This window comes from Pristis pectinata, chromosome 21 (genome assembly GCF_009764475.1).
Source record: "Pristis pectinata isolate sPriPec2 chromosome 21, sPriPec2.1.pri, whole genome shotgun sequence".
NCBI classification, from domain to species: Eukaryota; Metazoa; Chordata; class Chondrichthyes; order Rhinopristiformes; family Pristidae; genus Pristis; species Pristis pectinata.
The window spans coordinates 3,476,619-3,499,878 of NC_067425.1; the positions used below are offsets into that span (position 1 = coordinate 3,476,619).

Sequence of the window (23,260 nt, forward strand, 5' to 3'; positions counted from 1 at the left end):
TAGGTCTGTAATTTCCTTTATTGCTGCCTCCCACCTTTCTTATACAGCGGAACAACATTTGTGACCCTCCAGTCCTCCGGAACCATGCTGGAGTCTTATCGATTCCTGGAAAATTATCACCAATGCCTCCGCTATATCTAAAGCCACCTCCTTCAGAACCCGGGGATGCACCTCATCCGGTCCGGGAGACATCAGTCTTTAGCCCATTTAGTTTTCCTAGCACCTTCTCTCTAGTAATCTTAACTGAACTCAGTTCCATTCCTTGAGACCCCTGACTATCCGGTATATTGCTGAGGTCCTCCACAGTGAAGACCGATGCAAAATACTCACTTAGTTCTTCTGCCATCTCTTTATCATCCATTATAATCTCTCCCTCACCGTTATCGATTGGTCCTATATCAACCCATGTCTCTCTTTTACTCCTTATACATTAAAAAAAAACTCTTAGTATCCTTTCGAATGTTATCTGCCAACTTCCTTTCATAATTAATCTTTTCTTTCCTAATGACCTTCTTAGTTTCTTTCTGCAGGTTTTTAAAAGTTGCCCAGTCTTCTGTTTCCCCACTAATTCTTGCTTCCTTGTATGCCCTCCCTTTTGTTCTTATATTAGCCTTCACCTCTCTCGTTATCCACATTTGTGTCTTTTTTCCATTCAAAACCTTCTTTTTTCTTGGAATATATCTATCCAGCATTTTCCTTATTTCTTGTAGAAATTCCTTCCATTTCTGCTCCACCGTCCCTCTAGCTAGCTTACTCTTCCAATCAATTTGGGCCAACTCCTCTGTCATACCACTTTAATTTCCTTTGTTATACTGAAGTATGATACACCAGTTATGAGCTTCTCCTTCTCAAATTTGAAACGGAACTCAATCATATTGTGATCACTAGTTCTGAATGGTTCCTTTACCTTTAGTTCCCTAATCACTTCCGGTTCATTACACAGCGCCCAATCCAAAACAGCCGATCTCCTGGTGGGCTCATCAACAAGTTGCTCCAAAAAGCCGTCCTGTAGACATTCTACAAACTCACTCTCCTGAGATCTACTGCCTTGCTGGATTTCCCAGTCCACCTTCATGTTAAAATCCCCCATAATTATCTTAATGTTGTCACTCTGGCACGCTTTTTCTATTTCAAACTACAACTTATGGTCCACTTCCTGACTGCTATTAGGGGGCCTATATATAACTGCTACTATTGTCCTTTTACCCTTGTTATTTCTTAGCTCCACCCATAAGGATTCCGCCTCTTCTGACCCAATGTCCTTCCTTTCTATTGATTTTATATCATTACTAACCATCATGGCCACAGCTCCCCCTCTGCCTACCCGCCTATCCTTCCTATACACTGTGTACCCCTGGACATTCAGTTCCCAATCACATCTGTCATAAAGCCATGACTCGGTGCTTGCCACAATGTCGTATTTATTAACCTGTAGTTGTGCCACTAGGTCATCCACTTTATTCCTAATGCTATGTGCATTTAAATATAGTACATTTAGGCCAGTATCTGCTATTGGTTTTGTTGTACTTCTATTGTTCAGCAAATTATCCTGACTTTTCACCTGCCTGTCCTTCTTACCATCCTCACTACACACTATCTTAGACATGTTTCTATATACCTCATCCTCTATCCTAACATCCTGTATCCTAACATCCTGATTTGTTGTACTTCTATTGTTCAGCAAATTATCCTGACTTCTCACCTGCCTGTCCTTCTTACCATCCTCACTGCACACTGTCTTGGACTTGTTTCTATAAACCTCCTCCCTTACCCTAACATCTTGTATCCTAACATCCTGGTTTCCATCCCCCTGCTAGATTAGTTTAAACCTTCCCCAACAGCTAAATTAAACATTCCCGCCAGGATATTGGACCCTTTGGAGTTTAGGTGTAACCCATCCTTAGTGAATAGGTCATGCCTCCACCAAAAAAGGTCCCAATGATCCAGAAATCTGAAGCCCTGCCCCCTGCACCGGTCACTCAGCCACGCATTCATCTGCCAGAGTTTTCTATTCTTACTACCATTGGCATGTGGCACAGGTAGTAATCCTGAAATTATCACCCTTGAGGTCCTACTTCTCAATTTTCTTCCTAACTCCTTGTATTCCTCCTTCAGGACCTCTTCTCTTTTTCTACCTATGTCATTGGTACCTACATGTACCAAGGCTTCTGGCTGATCACCCTCTCCCCTCAGAACATTCTGGACCCGGTCTGTGACATCCTGTACCCTGGCACCAGGGAGGCAACACACCATCTAAGATTCATTGTCGGTTTTGCAGAATCTGTTATCCGTTCCCCTCACTATAGAATCCCCAATAACTACTGCATTTCTCTTTCCCCGCTGGATGACAGTACCAGGCATGGTGCCAAGGTCCCGGTTGCCGTGGTCTTCCTTTGTCACATCATCCTCTCCAACGGAAGCTAAAATAAGATACCGATTTTTGAGGGGGACCGCCACAGAGGTACTCTCTACAAACTCTTTATAACTCCTGTCTATTTCCTGCTCGCTCTCCCTAATCAGCCGAAGGTCATCGAGCTGCTGCTCCAGACTCTCAACACATTCCTTGAGGAGCCGCATCTCGGTGCACTTTGTGCAGATGTAGTTATCGGGGGAGGCTGGTAGTCTCCCAGGGTCTCCACATTTGACACTCCAAACATAAGACCAACCCCAGATGCATACTGCTAAATACCACTGAGATAAATAAATAAACTAATAACTTACCTCCTCTCTATAAATCTCGCCTCTTACCCGGTCTCGCCAAAGCCTGTTGAGCCAAAGCCCAAACCACTCTGCTCCCTCTCACTCAGCTGCCCACTCCAACACTGCCCACTGGGTATGGCAGTCTTCTTTTTAAGTTGCCCGTGCGCTTCCGAGTGACGTCACGCACCTGTGCAGTCACTCGCCGCTATCCCGAACACTGGAAAGAAGAAAAAATCTCACTCCTCGTTAATTTCCGGCACTCTCCGCTCTCTCACTGCTGGAAAGAAAGCCGAAGGTAAACCTCTGACTTTTAAATCGCCCGCGTGCTTCCGAGTGACGTCACGTGCCTGCGCAGTCACTCGCCGCTATCCCGAATGCTGGAAAGAAAAAAGCCTCTACTGCTTCCCTGGACAAAGGATTCCACAAAAGATTCTCTATTCTCTGGGAAAAACAGTTCCTCCTCATCTCCATCCTAAATCTACCCTACCGAATTTTGAGGCTACGTCCCCCCGTTCTAGTCTCACCTACCAGTGGAAACAACTTTCCTGCCTCTATCTTATCTATCCCTTTCATAACTTTTTTCTATAAGATCCCCTCTGATTCTTCTGAATTCCAGCGAGTATAGTCCAAGGTGACTCAATCTCTCCTCATAGGCTAACCCCCTCATCTCCGGAATCAACCTGGTGAACCTCCTCTGCACTGCCTCCAAAACCAGTATAACTTTCCTCAGGCAAGGAGACCAGGTGCGGCCTCACCAGTACCCTGTACAGTTACATCGTAACCTCCCTGTTCTTAAATTTAATTCCTCTAGCAATGAAGGCCAACATTTAATTTGCTGCCTTGATAGCCTGTTGCACCTGCAAACCAACCTTCTGCAATTCATGCACAAGCACTCCCAAATCCCTCTGCACAACAGCATGCTGCAATCTTTCATCATTTAAACAATGATCTGATCTCTTATTTTTCCTTCCAAAGTGGATGACCTCATATTTACCAATGTTGTACTCCATCTGTGTGACCCTTGCCCACTCACTTAACCTATCTATATCTCTCCGCATCCTCTGTACAATTTGCTTTTTCACTCAATTTAGTGTCATTGGCAAACTTAGATATGCTACACTCAGTCCCTTCTTCCAAATCATTAATGTATATCGTGAATAGTTGCGGGCCCAGACTGACCCCTGCGGCACCCCGCTCTCCACTGATTGGCAACCAGAGAGACACCTATTTATCCCAACCCTCTGCCTTCAATTGGTTAACCAATCCTCTGTTCATGCTAATACCTTACCCCCAACTCCATGCATCCTTATCTTATGGATAAGTCTTTTATGCGGCACCTTGCGAACACCTTTTGGAAATCCAAGTGTACAACATCCACCCTATCCACTGTGCTCATATTATCCTTAAAGAACTCTAGTAAGTTTGTCAAACAGGACCTGCCCTTCCTAAATCCATGCTGTGTCTGTCTGATGGAACCACTCAATCCAGATGTCTCGCTATTTCTTCCCTAATGGTAGCTTCAAGTATTTTCCCCACTACAGACATTAAGCTAAGTGGCCTATAGTTACCCACCTTTTGCCTGCACCCTTTTATAAACAATGGCGTGACGTTCACTGTCTTCCAATCCGCTGGGACTTGCCCAGAGTCCAGAGAATTTTGGTAAATTATCACAAATGTGTCTACTATAACTTCTGCCATTTCTTTCAGCATCCCATCAGGACCAGGGGACTTGTCTACCTTTAGGCCCCCTAGTTTGCTCGTCACTACCTCTTTAGTAACAGCGAATGTGTTGAGGTACTCCCCCATCGCATCCATAACATCTCTCTTTGGCATGTTAGATGTGTTCTCCACCGTGAAGACCGACACAAAATAGATGTTTAAAGCCTCAGCCATTTCCACATTACCCAATATTAATTCCTCCTTCTCATCTTAAAAGGGCCCTATGTTCACTTTAGCCACCCTTTTCTGCTTCTTATAATTATAAAAACTTCTACTGTCTTTTTATGTTTTGTGCTAGTTTACTTTCATCATCTACCTTCCCTTTCCTTATTCCTTATTCCTGGTTCTTTGTTGCTTTTTAATGTTTTCCCAATCTTACAGTTTCCCACTATTCTTGGCGACTTTGTATGCATGAGCTTTTACTTTGATGCCTTCTTTTATTTCTGGCTCTCCCCTCCCTTACTGTCCTTACTTTTAACTGGAATATACTTTTGTTGAGCACTGTGAAAAATCTCTTTGAAAGTCTTCCACTGCTCCTCAACTGTTCCACCATATAGCCTGTGTTCCTAGTCTATGCTAGCCAACTACCCCCTCATCCCGTTGTAGTCTCCCTTGTTTAGGCATAATACACTTTTTAGATCAAGCTATTGCAACTTCCATTTGTGTGAGAAATTCAGTCATACTGTGATCACTCTTCCCAAGAGGATCCCTAACTACAAGATTGTTAATTTTACCTGTCTCTTTGCACAGGACTAGACCTAAGATAGCATTTTCCCTGGTAGTTTCACTAACATGCTGTTCAAGAAAGCTATCACAGATGCATTCTGTGAAGTCCTCCTCAAGACTGCTTTGACCAACTTGATTTGCCCAATCTATGTGCAAGTTAAAGTACCCCATGACAACTGCCGTTCCATTCTTACATGCATCAGATATTTCTTGGTTTATTGCTTGTGCCACTGTAATGTTATTATTCGGTGGCCTATAGACAACTCCTACCAGTGATTTTCTTTTTTCCCTTTTACTATTCCTAATCTTTACCCAGATGGACTCAACATTCTGCTCCTTAGATCTTGTATCGTCTCTCACTATTGCCCTGATCTCATCCTTAATTAAGGGTGCTACCCCACATCCCTTACCTTCCTGCCTATCTTTCCGTATTATCTGATACCCTTTGATATTTAATTCCCAATCATCTCCATCCTGCAACCACGTTTCTGTAATGGCCATAGCCATTGTGAACCATAGCCATATCAATCATTTGAACAACTCAAGCTTCTGCAAGTGGAAACTGTGTTGATTTATTTATTTGTAGGTATATGCAATTATGTAGTTTCTACATCCATGTACATTTAATCATTTAAGTACCAAACTAAATTATTTCCGGACTGTATGCTAGATCACAGAAAGTATTAAAGTATTTTGCTTAACAATGATCTCAAGTCTTCTTGGTGCCTAGTTTCCTTCAAGAGATTTATGAGCTTTCTGAGATTTAAGTAGAAGGACCTGGAAGTTAGTCTTGAGCCACTGATGCTGTCTTCTGTTTGGCTTGGTGGTGACAATGCACAAATGCAAATAAGTTGCATTTATCTAGTTTTTACAAAGTTAATTAACAAATTTTTTTCACTGTATCTCAGTACATGACAATAATAAACCAATTACCAATTTAGTAGATTAGCAAGCCTTCACCATTCGCTCTCAATTGACACCACCCCAGTTAGATTATTCAGTATCTTTAGGTCCTCACCCTCTCCACTCCTCCCAGCTCTCTGCAGTTTAAAACATACTAGTTTCTAACTTTTCTAAGTCATGGTGAAAGATACAGTACAGATACCGTTCTTTATTAGTCACATGTACATCGAAACACACAGTGAAATGCATCTTTTGCGTAGAGTGTTCTGGGGGCAGTCCGCAAGTGTCGCCATGCTTCTGGTGCCAACATAGCATGCCCACAACTTCCTAACCTGTACGTCTTTGGAATGTGGGAGGAAACCGGAGCACCCGGAGGAAACCCACGTAGACACGGGGAGAATGTACAAGCTCCTTACAGACAGTGGCCGGAATTGAACCCGGGTCACTGGTGCTGTAAAGTGTTACGCTAACTGCTACACTACCGTGCCTGCCACACTATCGTGCCTGCCATTGATCATTGACCTGAAATGGTAACTCTAATTCTCTCTTGAAATATACTGCCTGACATGCTGAGTATTTTCAATTTTTATTGTAGATTTTCAACACAAGCGACACTGTTCCAACTCTTATTGGTTGATCAGTGCCCTTTGCTTCTGTCTCTTCATATGATTACTACCAAATGTGAAGTATGTGGGGTAAAAAAAACTTACTACTCAGATTTGCTCTTAGATTGGCATTTCTCACTGCGATAGTTGATGCAAAATTAAAATACTTGGTTAGCTACATGCTATAATTGTAAAGGGCACGCCAGATCAATTTATTCTTTTGATCAGGTAATGACGATTCTTGGTTAGCCTAGTAGATCAGATGAGTACCAGGAATTGTTGGAATTGCCTGACGTCTTCCTTCTGTTTTCTTTATTTAGATTGCTAGGTTGCTTTTTGATTTAAAAATAAACATTTTGTAAACTTTAACAGTGTGACATCAACTTGATCATAAACCTGGGATAATTTTGAATTAGTTCACCATGTGTGTAACATTGTTTGTGTTTTTTTCCTGTCACCAGCCCACCGTACTGCTGTGTGGATCTGTACTCTCTTCGTACTGGTGAAATGGTCAAGTCTATCCAGTTCAAAACCCCCATCTATGAGCTACATTGTAACAAAAGGTAAGGAGGGATCAGATACACACTGTAAAGTGTGAGGAAGAAATTTTTTTTTAAGGCATTCAAGAACCACCTCATTGTACGAGGATCATCCTTGATCCTGAGGGACTGCCCAAGAAGAATTATAACTGTATTACAAAACTGAAAATTTTCAGCTTTTACCCATGATGCGTCCACTATTCAGTGTTTTTATTATTCTACTTGTGGCCTTTTAGTTTTAAATATAACATCTTTAAAAATGTTAATAATAGAGTATATTTTGTGGGACCCACAGCGAGCCTTTCCATTTATATCAGAGCATGGTTCCATTGCTGTATCGCCTGTGGTTGATATTAAGCTGCCTGATTTAACTTTACCATGTGCAGTATAAACTGACCTTTTCTTATTTTTGAGTTGCTGGTGGTTTCTTTGCCCTAGAAATTCAATGCTGCTAACAACATTTTATAGGTACAAAGTGACTTCCTACACATCTACAACGTGTACTTGTGCTCAATATGTTCTTGACTTGCACCGCAGACTGGTAAAGCTATTAAGGGTCTGTACCTGAAGTAGATGTTAAGTGTTTTTGCATATGCAAATATGCTAACCAAAATCAATAATAGGAAACAGGAGGGTATTACTATTCAGGATAAAAGAAGAGGTTTATTCTTCTTTTATTCAGAATAAAAGAAGGGTATTACTATTCAGAATTAAAGAAGAGGGTATTACTATTCAGAATAAAAGAAGAGAATCCCTAATTCTAAATTGGTACCAAAGATAAGCTAACCACTTTAAGGCCCTCAATCTTGTCTGAGTTCCAGTTTTGTCTGATGGACAAATTCACCAAGGAAACCTTGATTCCCTTTCTCACTTTTTCTTCACTTCCCTTTTGCAGGAGCTAGCCGGTACTGTGGATAGGGATTGCTTGAGTGTGTGGTTAAGAAGTTGGCAAATGTAGCATAAAGTGAGAAAATAAGAGATAATCCACTTTGGAAGAAAGAATAAAAAGTAAATTATTATTTACGCTGAATAAAATGACAAAAAGGATCTGGAGGTCTAGTATTTGAAGTATAAAGTTAAGATGCAGGTACAGTAAATTATTAGGAGGGCTACGAAAGGTTGGCCTTTTGGGACTTAACTCCACGTATAGACTGGACAAGTCAAATTATGGACAAGTCAAGTCAAGGAACAAACTGCACGATGAATTCATAGTCTGTATTCAATAGGGTTTACTGGATAAATATGTTGAAGAACCAACCAGGGAAAAGGCTATTTTAGATCTTGTTTTGTGCAGTGAGAAAGGACTAAGGGATAATCTTGTTGTATAGGGGCCTTTAGAGAATAATGACCATAATATTTGTCTTTGAGTTTGAAAGTAATGTTATTCAATGTAAAACTAGGGCCTTTATTCTAAACAAAGGAAATTATGAAGTATGAGGGGAGAGATAGCTGTGGTTGACTGGGAAAATAAATTGAAAAGTATGACAGTGGACAGAGAATGACTGGCATTTAAACACATAATGCATAATTATAACACAGTTATAAGACGCTTGAATGGATCTCTTGTACAATAAAAGTGAACTCTTGATCTCTCAATCTGCCTCAATATGGCCCTTGCACCTTATTTATCTACCTGCACCATACTTTCTCTGTAACACTATAGTAACTGTAACACTATATTCTGCATTCTGTATTGCTTTTCCTTTTGTACTGCCTCGCTGTACTTACCTTTTGGAATGTTATGCCAAACAAAGTTTTTCACTATATCTCACTGTATCTCGGCATATGTGACAATAATAAACCAATTACCAATTTGCGAATAAGATATATTCCTTTAAGGCACAAAAACTCATCAGGGCAAGTTGTCTATCCATGGTTAACAGGAGAAATTAATGATAGTATTAAATCCAGGAAGTTTATAATGTTGCCAGAAATAGCAATAGGTGTGAGCATTAGAAGCCTTTTAGAATTCACCAAAGGAGGACCAAGAATTTGATAAAGAAAGATAAAATGGAATATACTGGCAAGGAACTTAAAAACAGACTGTTAGAACTTCTATAGGTATGTGAAAAGGAAAAGACCAGCAAGAGAAAATGTGGGTCCCTTGCAGACAGAGGTGGGAGGATTTATATTAGCCATATGGAAGTGACGGAAGAATTAAACAATTACAGTAAAACTCCAATAACCTGCAGTAAAACTCTGATAACCTGCTATCCTATTGTTTGGAAATTCCAATGATTTGGCATCTGGTTCATGGGTGCTAATTCATGTGCTCTCATTAATATATGTGAGCCCCAATTTCGGTGCCCCCTTTAAACCCACTGTGGCCCTCGTTCTTGCACTCCCTTTAAACCAACTGGGGCATTGGTTTCTGCACTCTCTTTAAACTCAACAAGGTCTTGTTTCCTGCATTCTCGTTAAGCTTATCAGGTTCGCTAGAAATTTTTTTATGCTACTCCATAACATCTAACATAAGGAATTAAAATTTTGTTGGAGTATTAATTGGATAACATTCAATAATCCGGAAAATCTATCTGTCCAGCACCACCAAAGTCCCAAGCGTGCTGGAGTTTAATTATAGTTTGTGTATATACTCACAGAAGACAACGCATGTAATCTCCTAAAACTACTAGAGGGCTAAGGGTATAACATGAATGAAGAGCTGAAGAAACTTAAGTACTTAAAAAAGGTACCAAATCAATCCCAAGGATCCAGTGATCTACATCCCAGTGTTTAGAAAAGGTTGGTTTTAAAAATAGTGAACTCTCTGGTTATCATCTGTTAAAATGTTACAGATTTTGGAATGGTACCTGTGGATTGGAGTATAGCAAGTTTATGAAAGGAGAAAGAGAGAAAACAGAAAACTTCTGATCTGTTAGCTTTTTGTCAGTGGAAAGGAAAATGCTGAAATCTACAACCAAGAATGTAATAACAGAACACCTTGAAAAGAATATTAAGATTGAGCAGAGTCAGAATGGACTTACGAAAAAGAAATCGTGTTTGACTAATCTACTGGAGTTCTCTGAGGATGTGACACTAGATAAGTGGAAACTGGTAGACGTGGTGTGTTTGGAGTTTCAGAAGGCTTATGATATGGTCCTGCGCATTTGGTTGGCCAACAAGATTAGAGAACACAGAGTTTGGGTTAAGGTACTAACAGTGATTATTGGATAGAAAGTAAAAATTGGGAACAAATGGATCTTTCTCAGGTTGTTAGGCTTTGACTAGTGGGGTACATGGATCATGACTAGAATCCAGTTATTCATGATCTACATCAATGATTTGGTTGTGACTGAATGTCATATTTCCAAGTTTACTAATGATACAAAATCTGGTGCATATGTGAGGAGGAAGGATGTGCAGAGGATTCAGGAGTATTGAGTGGGCAAAATCATGACAAATGCAATATAATGTGGAAAAATGTGACATTATACACTTTGGTGCCCAAAACAGGAAAACAGAGTGTTTTAAATGGTGAGGGATTGGGTAATATTCATTTTCAAAAGTACAAGATGTTCTTGTACATCAACCCCTGAGACCGAACATGCAGATGCAGCAAGTGAGTAGGAAGGTTAATAGATGTTGGTCGGTATTATGAGAGTAATTGAGTGCAGGAGTAAAGGTGCCTTATTGGAATAGCATAAAGCCTTGGTGAGACTGCACCTGGAGCAATGTGTACAGTATAGGTCTTTTTTCCTGAGAAGGGATGTACTTACCTTAGAGAGTGACCAAAGATTCACTAGTCTGGTTCCAGTGATGGCAAGTTTGCCCTATGAGGAGAGAATGAGTAGACCAGACCTGTATTCTCTCGAATTTAGAAGAGTAGAAGATCACATCAAAAAGCACACATTTCTTACAGGGCTTTAATATAGATTAGTTTAGATGGACAAAAAGGTCGGCATGAATGTGGTGGGCAAAAAGGCCCATTTCTGTGCTATGGAATTCTATGCCTCTATGGCTTGACAGGCTGGATTCATAGGAGATGTTTTCCTTGGCTGAGGAGTTTAGATTCAGGGGTCACAGTCTCGTATAGGGGATTGAGATGAGGAGAAATTTCTTCGTACAGAGGGTCATGGTTATTTGGAGTTCCCTACCATGAAGGCTGTAGAGGGTCAGTCAAAGTTCATTCAAAACAGAGATCAGAATTCTTGATATCAAGGGGGTAGGAGGATAGTGCAGGAAAATGGGGTTGAGGTAGAAGAACAACCATTAACTTGAATCAATGGCAAAGCAGGTTCGAAAGGCCAAATGGCTTAGTCCTGCTCCTATATTTATTGCAAGGGATAGGAGCAGAAAAGATTCAATGTTACAGGGGCTGGTGGCTCTATACCTGGAGTATTTCATACAGTTTTGGTCTACTGGGAGGATGTACCTGCATAGGAATCAGTTCGGAGAAGGTTCACCTGGTTGATTGCTGGGATGAAATGGTTGCAGTATGGAGTTTGAAGATAGGTTGAGAAATCTGGCTTATATTCTTTGAAGTACTGTAGAAGTATGAGAGGTGATCTTATTGAATCGTACAAGGTTCTGAGGAGGATTGACAGGGTAGATGTTGAGATAATGTTCCCCCAGTAGGGCATTTAGAACTAGCGGGCATAGAAGGAGATATTAGGAAGAGCTTAGTAAAATTGAATCATAAAGAGAAAGAACCAAGGGGTAGTGACTTCACAAGAGTGGAAACTAGATTGCTGAAATAGAAGTAATTTAAAAGTAAAATTTTGAGTTCAGGCCTCTCTGTTCCATAAGGGTGAAAGGTAAGGATAGTAATTCCAAGCAACCCTGGATGTAGAGTGACATCAAGGGTTGGGTAAAGAGAGAACTGAAAATGGAGGAGGCCCATCAGGAGTAGAGAGTGTAGTGAGGCTACTTAAAAAAATGTATTAGAAGGGCAAAGAGCGGGCATGAAATATCTCAGGCAGACAAGATTAAGGAAAATCCCAAAGCATTTAATAAATTTATAAAGGCAAGGAAAAGAGTAGGGCCCTTTAGGGACCAATCTGTGTGTGGAGCCACAGGGTGTAGAGAGGTCTTAAACAAATGCTTCTCATTTGTATTCACTAAAGAGAAAGACATTGTAGTTGGAGAATTCAGGGAAGTGGACAGTGAAATTGAAATTGTTGTTGCACGTTATCACACTGGAACATTTCATCATTATAAAGGAGAAAGTATTAGATGTCTTAGCAGTTTTACAGGTGAATAACTCCCCATGGGATTTATTCACCAGTAAAACTGCTAAGATATCCCTTATGGGATGTATCCCAGGTTACTTTGGGAGGCAAGAGAGGAGATTTCTAGGGTCCTGACAGAGGTTTTCAGATCTTCGCTGACCATAGGTGAAATGCCAGGTGACTGGAGAACAGCAAATGTGGTACCTTTGTACAAGAAGGGCATCTGGGTTAAGCCAGATAATTACAGGCCTGTGAGTCCAATGCCAGTGGTAGTAAAGTTACTGGAAAACTTCTGAGGGACAGGATTTATCTAACTTGGAATGGCAAGAATTAATTAAAGATAATCAGCATATCTTTGTTAGGGGGAGATCCTGTCTGACAATTTGATTGAATTTTTCAAAGAGTTAACAAAATGTTTTGATGGTGGTAGTGCAGCTGATGTAGTCTACATGGACTTCATAAGGCCTTTGACAAGGTACCACATGGGAGACTGATCTAAAAGGCTAAAACTCACGGGATCCAAGGCAGTTTGATAAACTGGATCTAAAAATGGATTGGTAATGGGAGGCAGAGGGTGACGAAGGGTTCTTTTTGAAATTGGAAGCATCAGGCAAGTGGTGTACAAAATTATGAGGATATAGATAGGGTAGATAGTAAGAAAAGGTATCAGAATTGTCTACAGTGAGAGATCATAGGGTTAAAGTAGGGGACAGGAGATCTAGAGGATCTTTTCATCCAGAGAGTGGTGCCTGATGGGATTTACATCAGAACGAAACACCAAGGAATAAAAGGCTATGGACTAAGTGCTGGTAGATAGGATTAGTGTAGATGGGTACTTGATGGTTGGCATGGACATGGTGGACTGAAGAGCTTGCCCTGTACAACTCTGTGGCTCTAAGTCATGAATATCAGTGGCGGGGCGAAGAGAAAATGTACAAAAGCATTCCTTCAGGGAAACTTTCATGGGGGACCTTGGTTAATACAGAAGAGTTGTACATACTCTGTAGCCACAGAGTGCTCTGGTATTCAGCTGTAATAGACTAGAAGCCAGATAGGTGAGTTTCAATAAAAACAAAATGCTGGTGGCACTCAGCAGATTGGGCATTACCTGCGGAAAGAGAAACAGTTAATGTTACTGGTCTAGGATCCTTTATCAGAATCAGGAAAGAGAGAAGCAAGTTAGAATAGGTTCCTGCCAGACTTTTATTGGCAGGATCTCAAAGAAATGAGGGAAATGAAGGAACAGTTACGGACGTGGATTTGAGGGACGTGTACATCAGTGCTCAGTGGGAGAAACAGAACCCCTTTAAAGGGACAATGGTGAAATTACAAGATAAATAAATACCTATACTCAGTAACTTCAGACTAAACAAGAATGATCCTAAGTGAATTAGCAAATAAAATGAAATGAAGGAAGGAGGGGATTCACTGAGATGCACGTGCAAACATGCAGAAAATATCAAAAGATTGATCAGAGAGCCAGAGAGAGAGAGAGGGATCTATTGACAAAGCATACCATTAAGAATTTCTTTCAAGTTGAGAATATTAGAAGGAAAACTGAGGAGTTGCAACTGAAGGATATTTAAACATTTTCTCCACATATTCACAAAGGAAAATGTTCTGCTAAAACATTGAATTGAAAAATCCATAACATCTGCATAAATGAAGTCTGAGACAAATGGAAAGTACAAAAAGGTAATAAGTACCAGGAAAACATGATATCTTCCCAAATGGCGAATTTGCAAGACATTTGAGAGAACATTTAAAGGGCATCAGTGAACAATGGTATTCTGTTAGAAGCATTCAAATATTCCCATATTCAAAAAAAATCATATTTTGTATGTGTATATATTGGAAGGAAAAATGGGAGTCAGAGATTCCAGATAGAAGGTTTCAGAAGTTTAAAAGAAAAACAGAAAAACATATCTTTTTGTTTTACCGGTCAACCAACGTAGAGCAGACAATAACAGAACTAATAAAATGTTAATCTGTGCCACCGAAACAATAAAGTGTGTCAGAGGAGAAAGTGAGCAACATGAAAAACTTCCAGAAACACACCAGAATTACTTTGTTTTTGCTCTGTGGGTGATGGATTAATTCATGCCAGTGACTTTGTCAATACTCTTGTTTTCCCCTTTCATTTATAACTCCTTTTTGTTTGTAATTGTGAAAGAGTTAAGGCCTGCTAGGATTCAGTTCTGTAAGATAGTGTAGTTCTCCATTCCTTGTTCAAATGTTCATTCTTCATATGTTAGTCCAGATAATGAATGTTGGCAGGCGAGTTCCCTCACAGGGAACTGCTGCCAAGCTGGATCTCGTCTACATCAAAAGCCTTCACGTGCATAATTTCTAACAGTTCGATGCAAGAAAGTCCATAATTTTAACAGTCCCTTGATTTAGACAATGCAAACAAAGAGTCCGTGACTGTATTTCATTATCATTATCAACTTTTTTTAAAGATGTTAAGAAACTTCTATTTTTAAAATGTCAGTTTTAACTCGGTGTTAAAGTATTTCTACCACTTGGTGTCACTAAAACTATGTTTGTTTCCGCACTGTGTTGCCAAACCACAATTCCCCACACTCAGTGAAATGCAGAGCTTTTTTTTGTGTCTTTGCAGCACAAAGTGCAACATTTAGAGTCCCAGAACCACATTATGCTAATTTTCAGCTCAAACAGTGGAAAACATCACAGGTTGAAGTATGAAAGCTTCACAAAAACAAAAGAGAGAGAAAAAAACATCCATGTGGCTTCCAGGTGGAGCCTTAATATTAAAGACTTTGGAATTAAAAGATGGAAAATATTGCTTGGTTCTCCCCCAACCCCCGATAATGGATAGATGGGGCCACTAATGTGACATTTTCTAATGAGGGTCATATAATACCCCTGTGAATCCAAAGTTCACAGGTAAATCAGGTTCAGTGAGACCTTTTGCCCGAATTAGTCCATTCATATAGAAAAGTCAAGTGTCTCCATTGAAAATCTCTTAAATGACTCAAGATATTACTTGAACTGTACTGCGTGTCCAATCACTGATGCTTTCTGTTGTAAAGTTATCTTTTGTCAAGCTAAGTCTGTGTTCATCTATGAAGCTTTTCTCTGAACCAGTGATCCAGATTTACCTTACGTATAGAGTTTACCTTACAATAACCTGTGTGTAACTATTACCTGTCTTCAATTCCTGGGTCTCTTTGATTACTTATATACTTTTTCACCATGTCACTATGATGTGATATCATGGATCAGTGAAAAGCTTCTGTCAGCTAAACACATTCAGTTCCCAGAAGAAAATTAAGAACCTGATTGGATCCCTTTTTTCAATTTTTGGCCAGGCTGTAATTTATGGCATGGCAAAACACTTAGTAATGGCATTTGGAATTTAAGTGTGAGGTGATGCACTTTGGGAGGATCAGTAAGGTAGAACATGCACAATGAATGGTAGAGCCCTAGTGAGTATCGAGGGACTGAGGGACCTCAGTGTACAAGTTCCTGAAGGTGGCAGCACAGATAGATAAGATGGTGAAGAAGGCTTATGAGATGCTGGCCTATGTCAGGAGAGCATAGAATGTAATATAAGAGCAGGGAGGATATTGTGCAGCTTTATAAAACATTGGTCAGGCCACAGATGGAGTAATGCGTGCAGTTCTGGTCACCACATTATAGGAAGGATGTGATTGCACTGAAGAGGGTGCAGAGGAGATTCACCAGGATGTGCTTGGTATGATCATCTAGATAGGATGCCTTTGTTTTCCTTGGAGTGGAGGAGGCTGAAGAGGAAACAAGTGTATGAGGGGCAGAGACAGGGATGATAGTAGGAAACTTTCCACCATGACAGAGGTGTCAAGAACTAGAGGACATAGGTTTAGGTTAAGGACTAAGAGGTTTAGAGGAGATCTGAGGAAGAATTTTTTTAACCCAGGGCATGACTGGGGAAAGTACTGCCTGTGGGTGGTGGAAGTGAGTACTCGCACAACACAGAAGAAGCATCGCGGCAAGAACCTGAATTGCCAAGGCACAGAAAGCCAAGGCCCGAATGCTGTAAATGGGATTAATGTGGATGGGTAATTGGTGGTTGGTGTGACCTGTTGCAGGGTCTCGACCTAAAACGTCAACAATTCCTTTCAACCCACACAAATGCTGCTTGACCCACTCAGTTCCTCCAGCAGGTTGTTTGGTGCTCTGAGGGGTCTGTTTCTGTGCTGTATAACACTTGTCCCTTTGCTTCACTCTGAATCAAGCCTGTTGACAGCAGAAAGATGTTAATTGTCTTGAACGTCATCTCACCCATGCTTTCATAATCTCCATGTTTGACTTCCTTCCACACCACTGGCCTGAGCTCCGTCCTCCATCAGTTTTACCAGTCATACACACATCCAGTCCTGTACCAACTACAGATCATCCATCACCTCTATCCCCTTCGGCAGCACAAGCAACAAATCTTCTTTTTCATGGATTTCAAAGTTACCATTTTCACTGAGAATTATTTGCCCTTGCTTTATCCAATACCCCTTCCCAACCACATGTTTCAGCTGGCACTCTCTTTTCTGAGTCCAGGCTGCTTTGGAAGGTGTGCTTGGCACAGGATGTCAGCTTTGGCTCAGTGGTTAGCATTTGTGAGTACAAATCCCATTCCATAGACTTAACTACATCACCTGGGCTCACACTCCAATACAATGCTGAGGGATTGGTGTACTGTTGGATATGCTGACTTTGGAGATGAGATGTTAAACCAAGGCCGTGTCTGCCCTCTCAGGTGGATGTAAAAGATCTCATGGCTTTTTTCAAAGAAGGGCAGAAGTTCCTAGTGTTTTGGCTGATGTTTATCTCTCAATAAGCATCACAAAAAATTGCATTATCTGGCTGTTTCTAACAATAGGCAGATGGAGTTTAATTAGGACAAGTATGAGGTGTTGTACTTTGGGAGGTCAAATGTAAGGAGAAAGTATACAGTAAATGGCAGGAGCCTTGGGAGCATTGATGTACGGGTAGAAGATACAGGAGCCTGAAGGCACATACCACCAGACTTCTACCAAGGACAGCTTCTACCCCACTGTGATAAGTCTATTGAACAGTTCCCTTATACAATGAGATGGACTACGACCTCACGATCTACCTTGTTGTGACCTCGCACCTTATTGCACTGCACTTTCTCTGTAGCTGTGACACTTTACTCTGTACTGTTATTGTTTTTACCTGTACTACATCAATGCACTCTGTACTGACTCAATGTAACTGCACTGTGTAATGAATTGACCTGTATGATCGGTATGTGAGACAAGCTTTTCACTGTACCTCGGTACAAGTGACAGTAATAAACCAATACTGATACAGAGGGATCTTGGGGTGCAAGTCCCCATAGCTCTCTGAAAGTGGCAACACAAGTAGATAGGATGATAAAAAAGAAAGTGTATGGCATGCTTGCCTTCATCGATTGGGGCACTGAATATAAAAGTTGGAAAGTCGTGTTGCAGCTGTATAAAACTTTGGTTGGGCCACATTTGTTGTATTGTGTGCAGTTCTGGTGACCGCATTACAGAAAGGATGTGGAGGCTTTGGAGAGGATGCAGAGAGTTTCACCAGGATATTGCCTGTATTGGAGTGTATTAGATATAAGGAAAGGTTGGGTAAACTTAAATTGTTTTCTCTGGAGCTTTGGAGGCTGAGGGGTGACCTGATACAAGTATATAAAATTATAGGAGGCATAAATAGTTAGAATTTTCTTCCCAGGGTGGAAATGTCAAATACTAGACAGCATAGGTTTAAGGTGAGGGGGGAAAAGTTTAAAGGAGATGTGCGAGGCAAGTTTTTTTTACACAGAGAGTGGTGGGTGCCTGTATTGTGATGCCAGGGGAGCTGATAGAAGCAGATACAATAGCAAAATTTAAAGGCATTTAAACATACACATGAACAAGCAGGGAATTGAGGGGTACAGACCATGTGCAGCCAGATGGGATCAGCTGGATTGACATCATGGTGAGCCAAAGGGCCTGTTCCTGTGCTGTACTGTTCTAGGTTCTATGTTCTATTGCATAGAAGTTCTGACAAACAGCAGAACTTGGTTGCTGAATTGAAATTACAGCAGTAATCGCACCTTTAAAAAAATTGTGAAGTGTCCTGTGCTAATGGAAGTAAGAATAGAAAGATCTGGCAGATGAATGCATGGCTGAGTGACTGGTGCAGGGGGCAAGGCTTCAAATTTCTGGATCATTGGGACCTTTTTTGGGGAGGCATGACCTATTCACTAAGGATGGGTTACACCTAAACTCCAAGGAGTCCAATATCCTGGCAGGAATATTTAATTTAGCTGTTGGGGAGGGTTTAAACAAATCTTGTTAGGATACAAGATGTTAGGGTAAGGGAGGAGGTTTATAGAAACAAGTCCAAGACAGTGTGCAGTGAGGATGGTAAGAAGGACAGGCAGGTGAAAAGTCAGGATAATTTGCTGAACAATAGAAGTACAACAAAATCAGTAGCAGATACTGGCCTAAATGTACTATATTTAAATGCACATAGCATTAGGAATAAAGTGGATGACCTAGTGGCACAACTACAGGTTAATAAATACGACATTGTGGCAATCACCGAGTCATGGCTTTATGACAGATGTGATTGGGAACTAAATGTCCAGGGGTACACAGTGTATAGGAAGGATAGGCGGGTAGGCAGAGGGGGAGCTGTGGCCCTGATGGTTAGTAATGATATAAAATCAATAGAAAGGAAGGACATTGGGTCAGAAGAAGTGGAATTCTTATGGGTGGAGCTAAGAAATAACAAGGCTAAAAGGACAATAATAGCAGTTATATATAGGCCCCCCTAATAGCAGTCAGGATGTGGACTATAAGTTGCAGTTAGAAATAGAAAAAGTGTGTCAGAGTGACAACATTAAGATAATTATGGGGGATTTTAACATGAAGGTGGATTGGGAAACCCAGCAAGGCAGTAGATCTCAGGAGAGTGAGTTTGTAGAATGTCTACGGGACGGCTTTTTGGAGCAACTTGTTGACGAGCCCACCAGGAGATCGGCTGTTTTGGATTGGGTGCTGTGTAATGATCTGGAAGTAATTAGGGAACTAAAGGTAAAGGAACCATTAGGAATTAGTGATCACAATATGATTGAGTTCCGTTTCAAATTTGAGAAGGAGAAGCTGATAACTGGTGTATCGATATTTCAGTGGAACAAAGGAAATTACAGTGGCATGAGAAAGGAACTGGCCCAAATTGATTGGAAGAGCAAGCTAGCTGGAGGGACGGCAGAGCAGAAGTGGATAGAATTTCTACAAGAAATAAGGAAAATGCAGGATAGATATATTCCAAGAGAAAAGGTTTTGAATGGAAAAAAAAAGGCACAAATGTGGATAACGAGAGAGGTGAAGGCTAAAATAAGAGCAAAAGGGAGGGCATACAAGGAAGCAAGAATTAGTGGGGAAACAGAAGACTGGGAAACTTTTAAAAACCTGCAGAAAGAAACTAAGAAGGTCATTAGGAAAGAAAAGATTAATTATGAAAGGAAGTTGGCAGATAACATTCGAAAGGATACTAAGAGTTTTTTTAAATATATGAAGAGTAAAAGAGAGACACAGGTTGATATAGGACCAATCGATAATGGTGCGGGAGAAATTATAATGGATGATAAAGAGATGGCAGAAGAACTAAATGAGTATTTTGCATCGGTCTTCACTGTGGAGGACATCAGCAATATACCGGATAGTCAGGGGTCTCAAGGAATGGAACTGAGTTCAGTTAAAATTACTAGAGAGAAGGTGCTAGGAAAGCTAAATGGGCTAAAGGCAGATAAGTCTTCAGGACCGGATGAGGTGCATCCCCGGGTTCTGAAGGAGGTGGCTTTAGATATAGCGGAGGCATTGGTGATAATTTTCCAGGAATCGATAGACTCCGGCATGGTTCTGGAGGACTGGAAGGTCACAAATGTAGTTCCGCTGTATAAGAAAGGTGGGAGGCAGCATAAAGGATATTACAGAACTATTAGTCTGACATCTGTGGTGGGAAAGTTATTAGAATCGATCCTCAAGAATGAGGTTATGGAATACCTAGAGGTGCAAGGCAAGATAGGTCCAAGCCAGCATGGTTTCGTGAAGGGAAGATCCTGCCTGACCAACCTGTTGGAGTTTTTTGAGGAAATCTCAGGTAGGGTGGATAAGGGTGAAGTTGTAGATGTTGTGTATTTAGACTTCCAAAAGGCCTTCGACAAGGTGCCGCACAAGAGGCTGATTAATAAGATAAGAGGTCCTGGAATTACAGGTAGGATATTGGAATGGGTGGAGCATTGGCTGGTAGGCAGAAAGCAAAGGGTGGGAATAAAAGGATCCTGTTCTAGTTGGCTACCGGTTACTAGTGGTGTTCCGCAAGGGTCGGTGTTGGGGCCGCTTCTTTTTACTTTGTACATTATCGATTTGGATGATGGAGTAAATGGTTTTGTGGCTAAGTTTGCAGACGACACCAAGATAGGTGGAGGAGTAGAGAGTATTGAGGAGACAGGAAGGTTGCAGAGAGACCTAGATAGTTTAGGAGAATGGGCAAGGAAATGGCAGATGAGATTCAATGTTGAGAAATGTGCCGTTGTACACTTTGGAAACAGAAATAAACGGGCAGATTATTATCTAGAAGGGGAGAAAATTCAAAGTACGGAAGTACAAAGGGACTTGGGGGTACTCGTGCAGGATACCCTAAAGGTTAACCACCAGGTTGGATCGGCAGTAAGGAAAGCGAATGCTATGTTGGCATTCATTTCGAGAGGTATAGTGTATAAAAGTAGGGAGGTGTTGATGAGGTTCTACGGGGCACTAGTGAGGCCTCATTTGGAATACTGTGTGCAGTTTTGGGCCCCATATCTTAGGAAGGATATGCTGATGTTGGAGAGGGTTTAGAGGAGATTTACGAGGATGATTCCCGGAATGAAAGGGCTTACATATGATGAGCGTTTATCGGCTCTTGGACTATACTCACTGGAGTACAGAAGAATGAAGGGACCTCATAGAAACATTTAGAATGTTGAAAGGGCTGGACAGAGTAGATGTGGCTAAGCTGTTTCTCTTGGTGGGTGAGTCCAGGACCAGAGGGCAAAATCTTAGAATTAGAGGGTACAGGTTTAAAACAGAGTTGAGGAGAAATTTCTTTAGCCAGAGGGTAGTGAATTTATAGAATTCTTTGCCACGTACAGCAGTGGAGGCCCGATCATTGGAGGCATTTAAGGGGGAGATATATAGTTATCTAATTAATCAAGGTATCAAGGGATATGGAGATAAGGCTGGAAATTGGGGCTAGAAAGGAATAGTTTTTTTTTGCTCATGGAGCATCTTTTTTGCTCATGGGCATTTCCCCATTTCTCATTTCTTTTTTCTTTTTTCCCTTTCTTTTCTTTGGAGAGAGCTCAATGGGCCAAATGGCCTACTTCTGCTCCCTTGTCTTGTGATCTTGTGAAATGCAGATCTTTCATGGAGACACAAGGGACTGCAAATTCTGGAATCTGGAGCAACAGGCAATTTGTGGGAGGAACTCAGTGGGTCGAGCAGCATCTGTGAGAGGAAAGGAATTGTCGCTGTTTTGGGTCGAAACTCTGGACCAGTCCTGATACAGGGTTCCAATCTGAAATGTTGACAATTCCCTTCCTCCCACAGAGGCTGCTCGACCCACTGAGTTCCTCCAGCAGATTGCTTGTTGCTGCAGATCTTTCATGTCTTTCCTGTTGTATATATGCTGTTGTTGAGAACTTTATCTGCTTTATGTTTATCCTAACTTTCACCGTTTTTTCTCTGAATTTTAACCTTTGTAATGGCAGTATGGTACTATTGTGTTTATTTTTTTTTGCTTATTTCACATTTTTCACTTCCGCTCTTGTAATATATTTCTGAAGTTTGCAGTCTTCGTCCCATTTTTTACATCTTTTTCCCTATAGTAAAGTTTTTTTTTATTCACTTATGATTGTTTTGTTGATCCACTTGGAGTTTTGCTTGTTTGGTTTTCCTCATGCCCAGCTGAATGTACTTGAGGAATATTTTGTATTTAGTTTCTTTTGATTTTTGAGACGGAAATCCAATCTAAAACACTGCATGCCTACGATAATTTAGGATCCATTATTTTTCAAAGTGTTTGTTTTGAACTGTAGTTCAGTAATTGATGTTCTGTGGAAATAGTTCTGAATGTGCTAACCTCTGAATGTGTACAAATTAATTACATTTGTTGATGTAAACTCCTAATTGAAGGATTATATTGCCTTTCATATCAAACAATCAATCACCTCCAAAATTCTTTAAATAGAGTCTTTGCATGTATTTTGTCAGTATTCCTTCTTTCTCTGAAATCTGCTTCAGTTGATCTTGTTCCATTTCATTTTTTTGCTTCCTTTGCTTTTTTTCTAATTCCTTGTGTTTGAATTTTAATGTTTTTTCATTTTTATTATTTTATCTGTATGTAATTGACATATATGTCAATATATATTTCTATAAATATGTTTACTTCTCTTCATCCTTTAAATTCTTTACGTCTCAGTAGCCAGGGTTGCTCCGGTATGCTTCCCAACCTTTTCCTTGGCATGATCTCATTTAAAAACTGGAAATTTGTTGTGATTCCCCCAAAGTGATGTAGTCAACATGCAGGCAATAACATGAATGTGTGTTAAAATATCTGTTTATTGTCTTCATAATTTAAAACATTTATAATAATTTTACATGATTTTACCTTGAAATAAGTGTAGTGTTTTAAATAGTTAATAAATGTACTTATCTGAAATGTATTTTATTTGTTTTAGCTTTAGCTGGTATTTGCTTTGGTGCATATTGTTAAAAAACTGTAGAAGTAACCTGAAACTACTTGATATATTACAGTGCAGTTGCTTTAAAATGCACAGGAATGTTGAAAGAAACTAGACTGCCATTGCCCTTCA

The 23,260-nt window shown here is 40.5% G+C and overlaps 1 protein-coding gene across 3 annotated transcripts in view; it reads left to right on the forward strand.

The window, feature by feature from the left end:
* The window catches only part of bcas3 (BCAS3 microtubule associated cell migration factor), a 760,056-nt gene that overhangs the window by 125,665 nt on the left and 611,131 nt on the right, over window positions 1-23,260 (forward strand). For all 3 annotated transcript variants that reach the window (XR_007957928.1, XM_052035317.1, XM_052035318.1), the window contains exon 8: window positions 7,115-7,216. Coding sequence is in view for 2 of the 3 variants with exons in the window: in XM_052035317.1 (XP_051891277.1) it covers window positions 7,115-7,216 (102 nt within the window). In the remaining variant the exon portion in view is untranslated. The remainder of the gene's footprint in view (window positions 1-7,114; window positions 7,217-23,260) is intronic.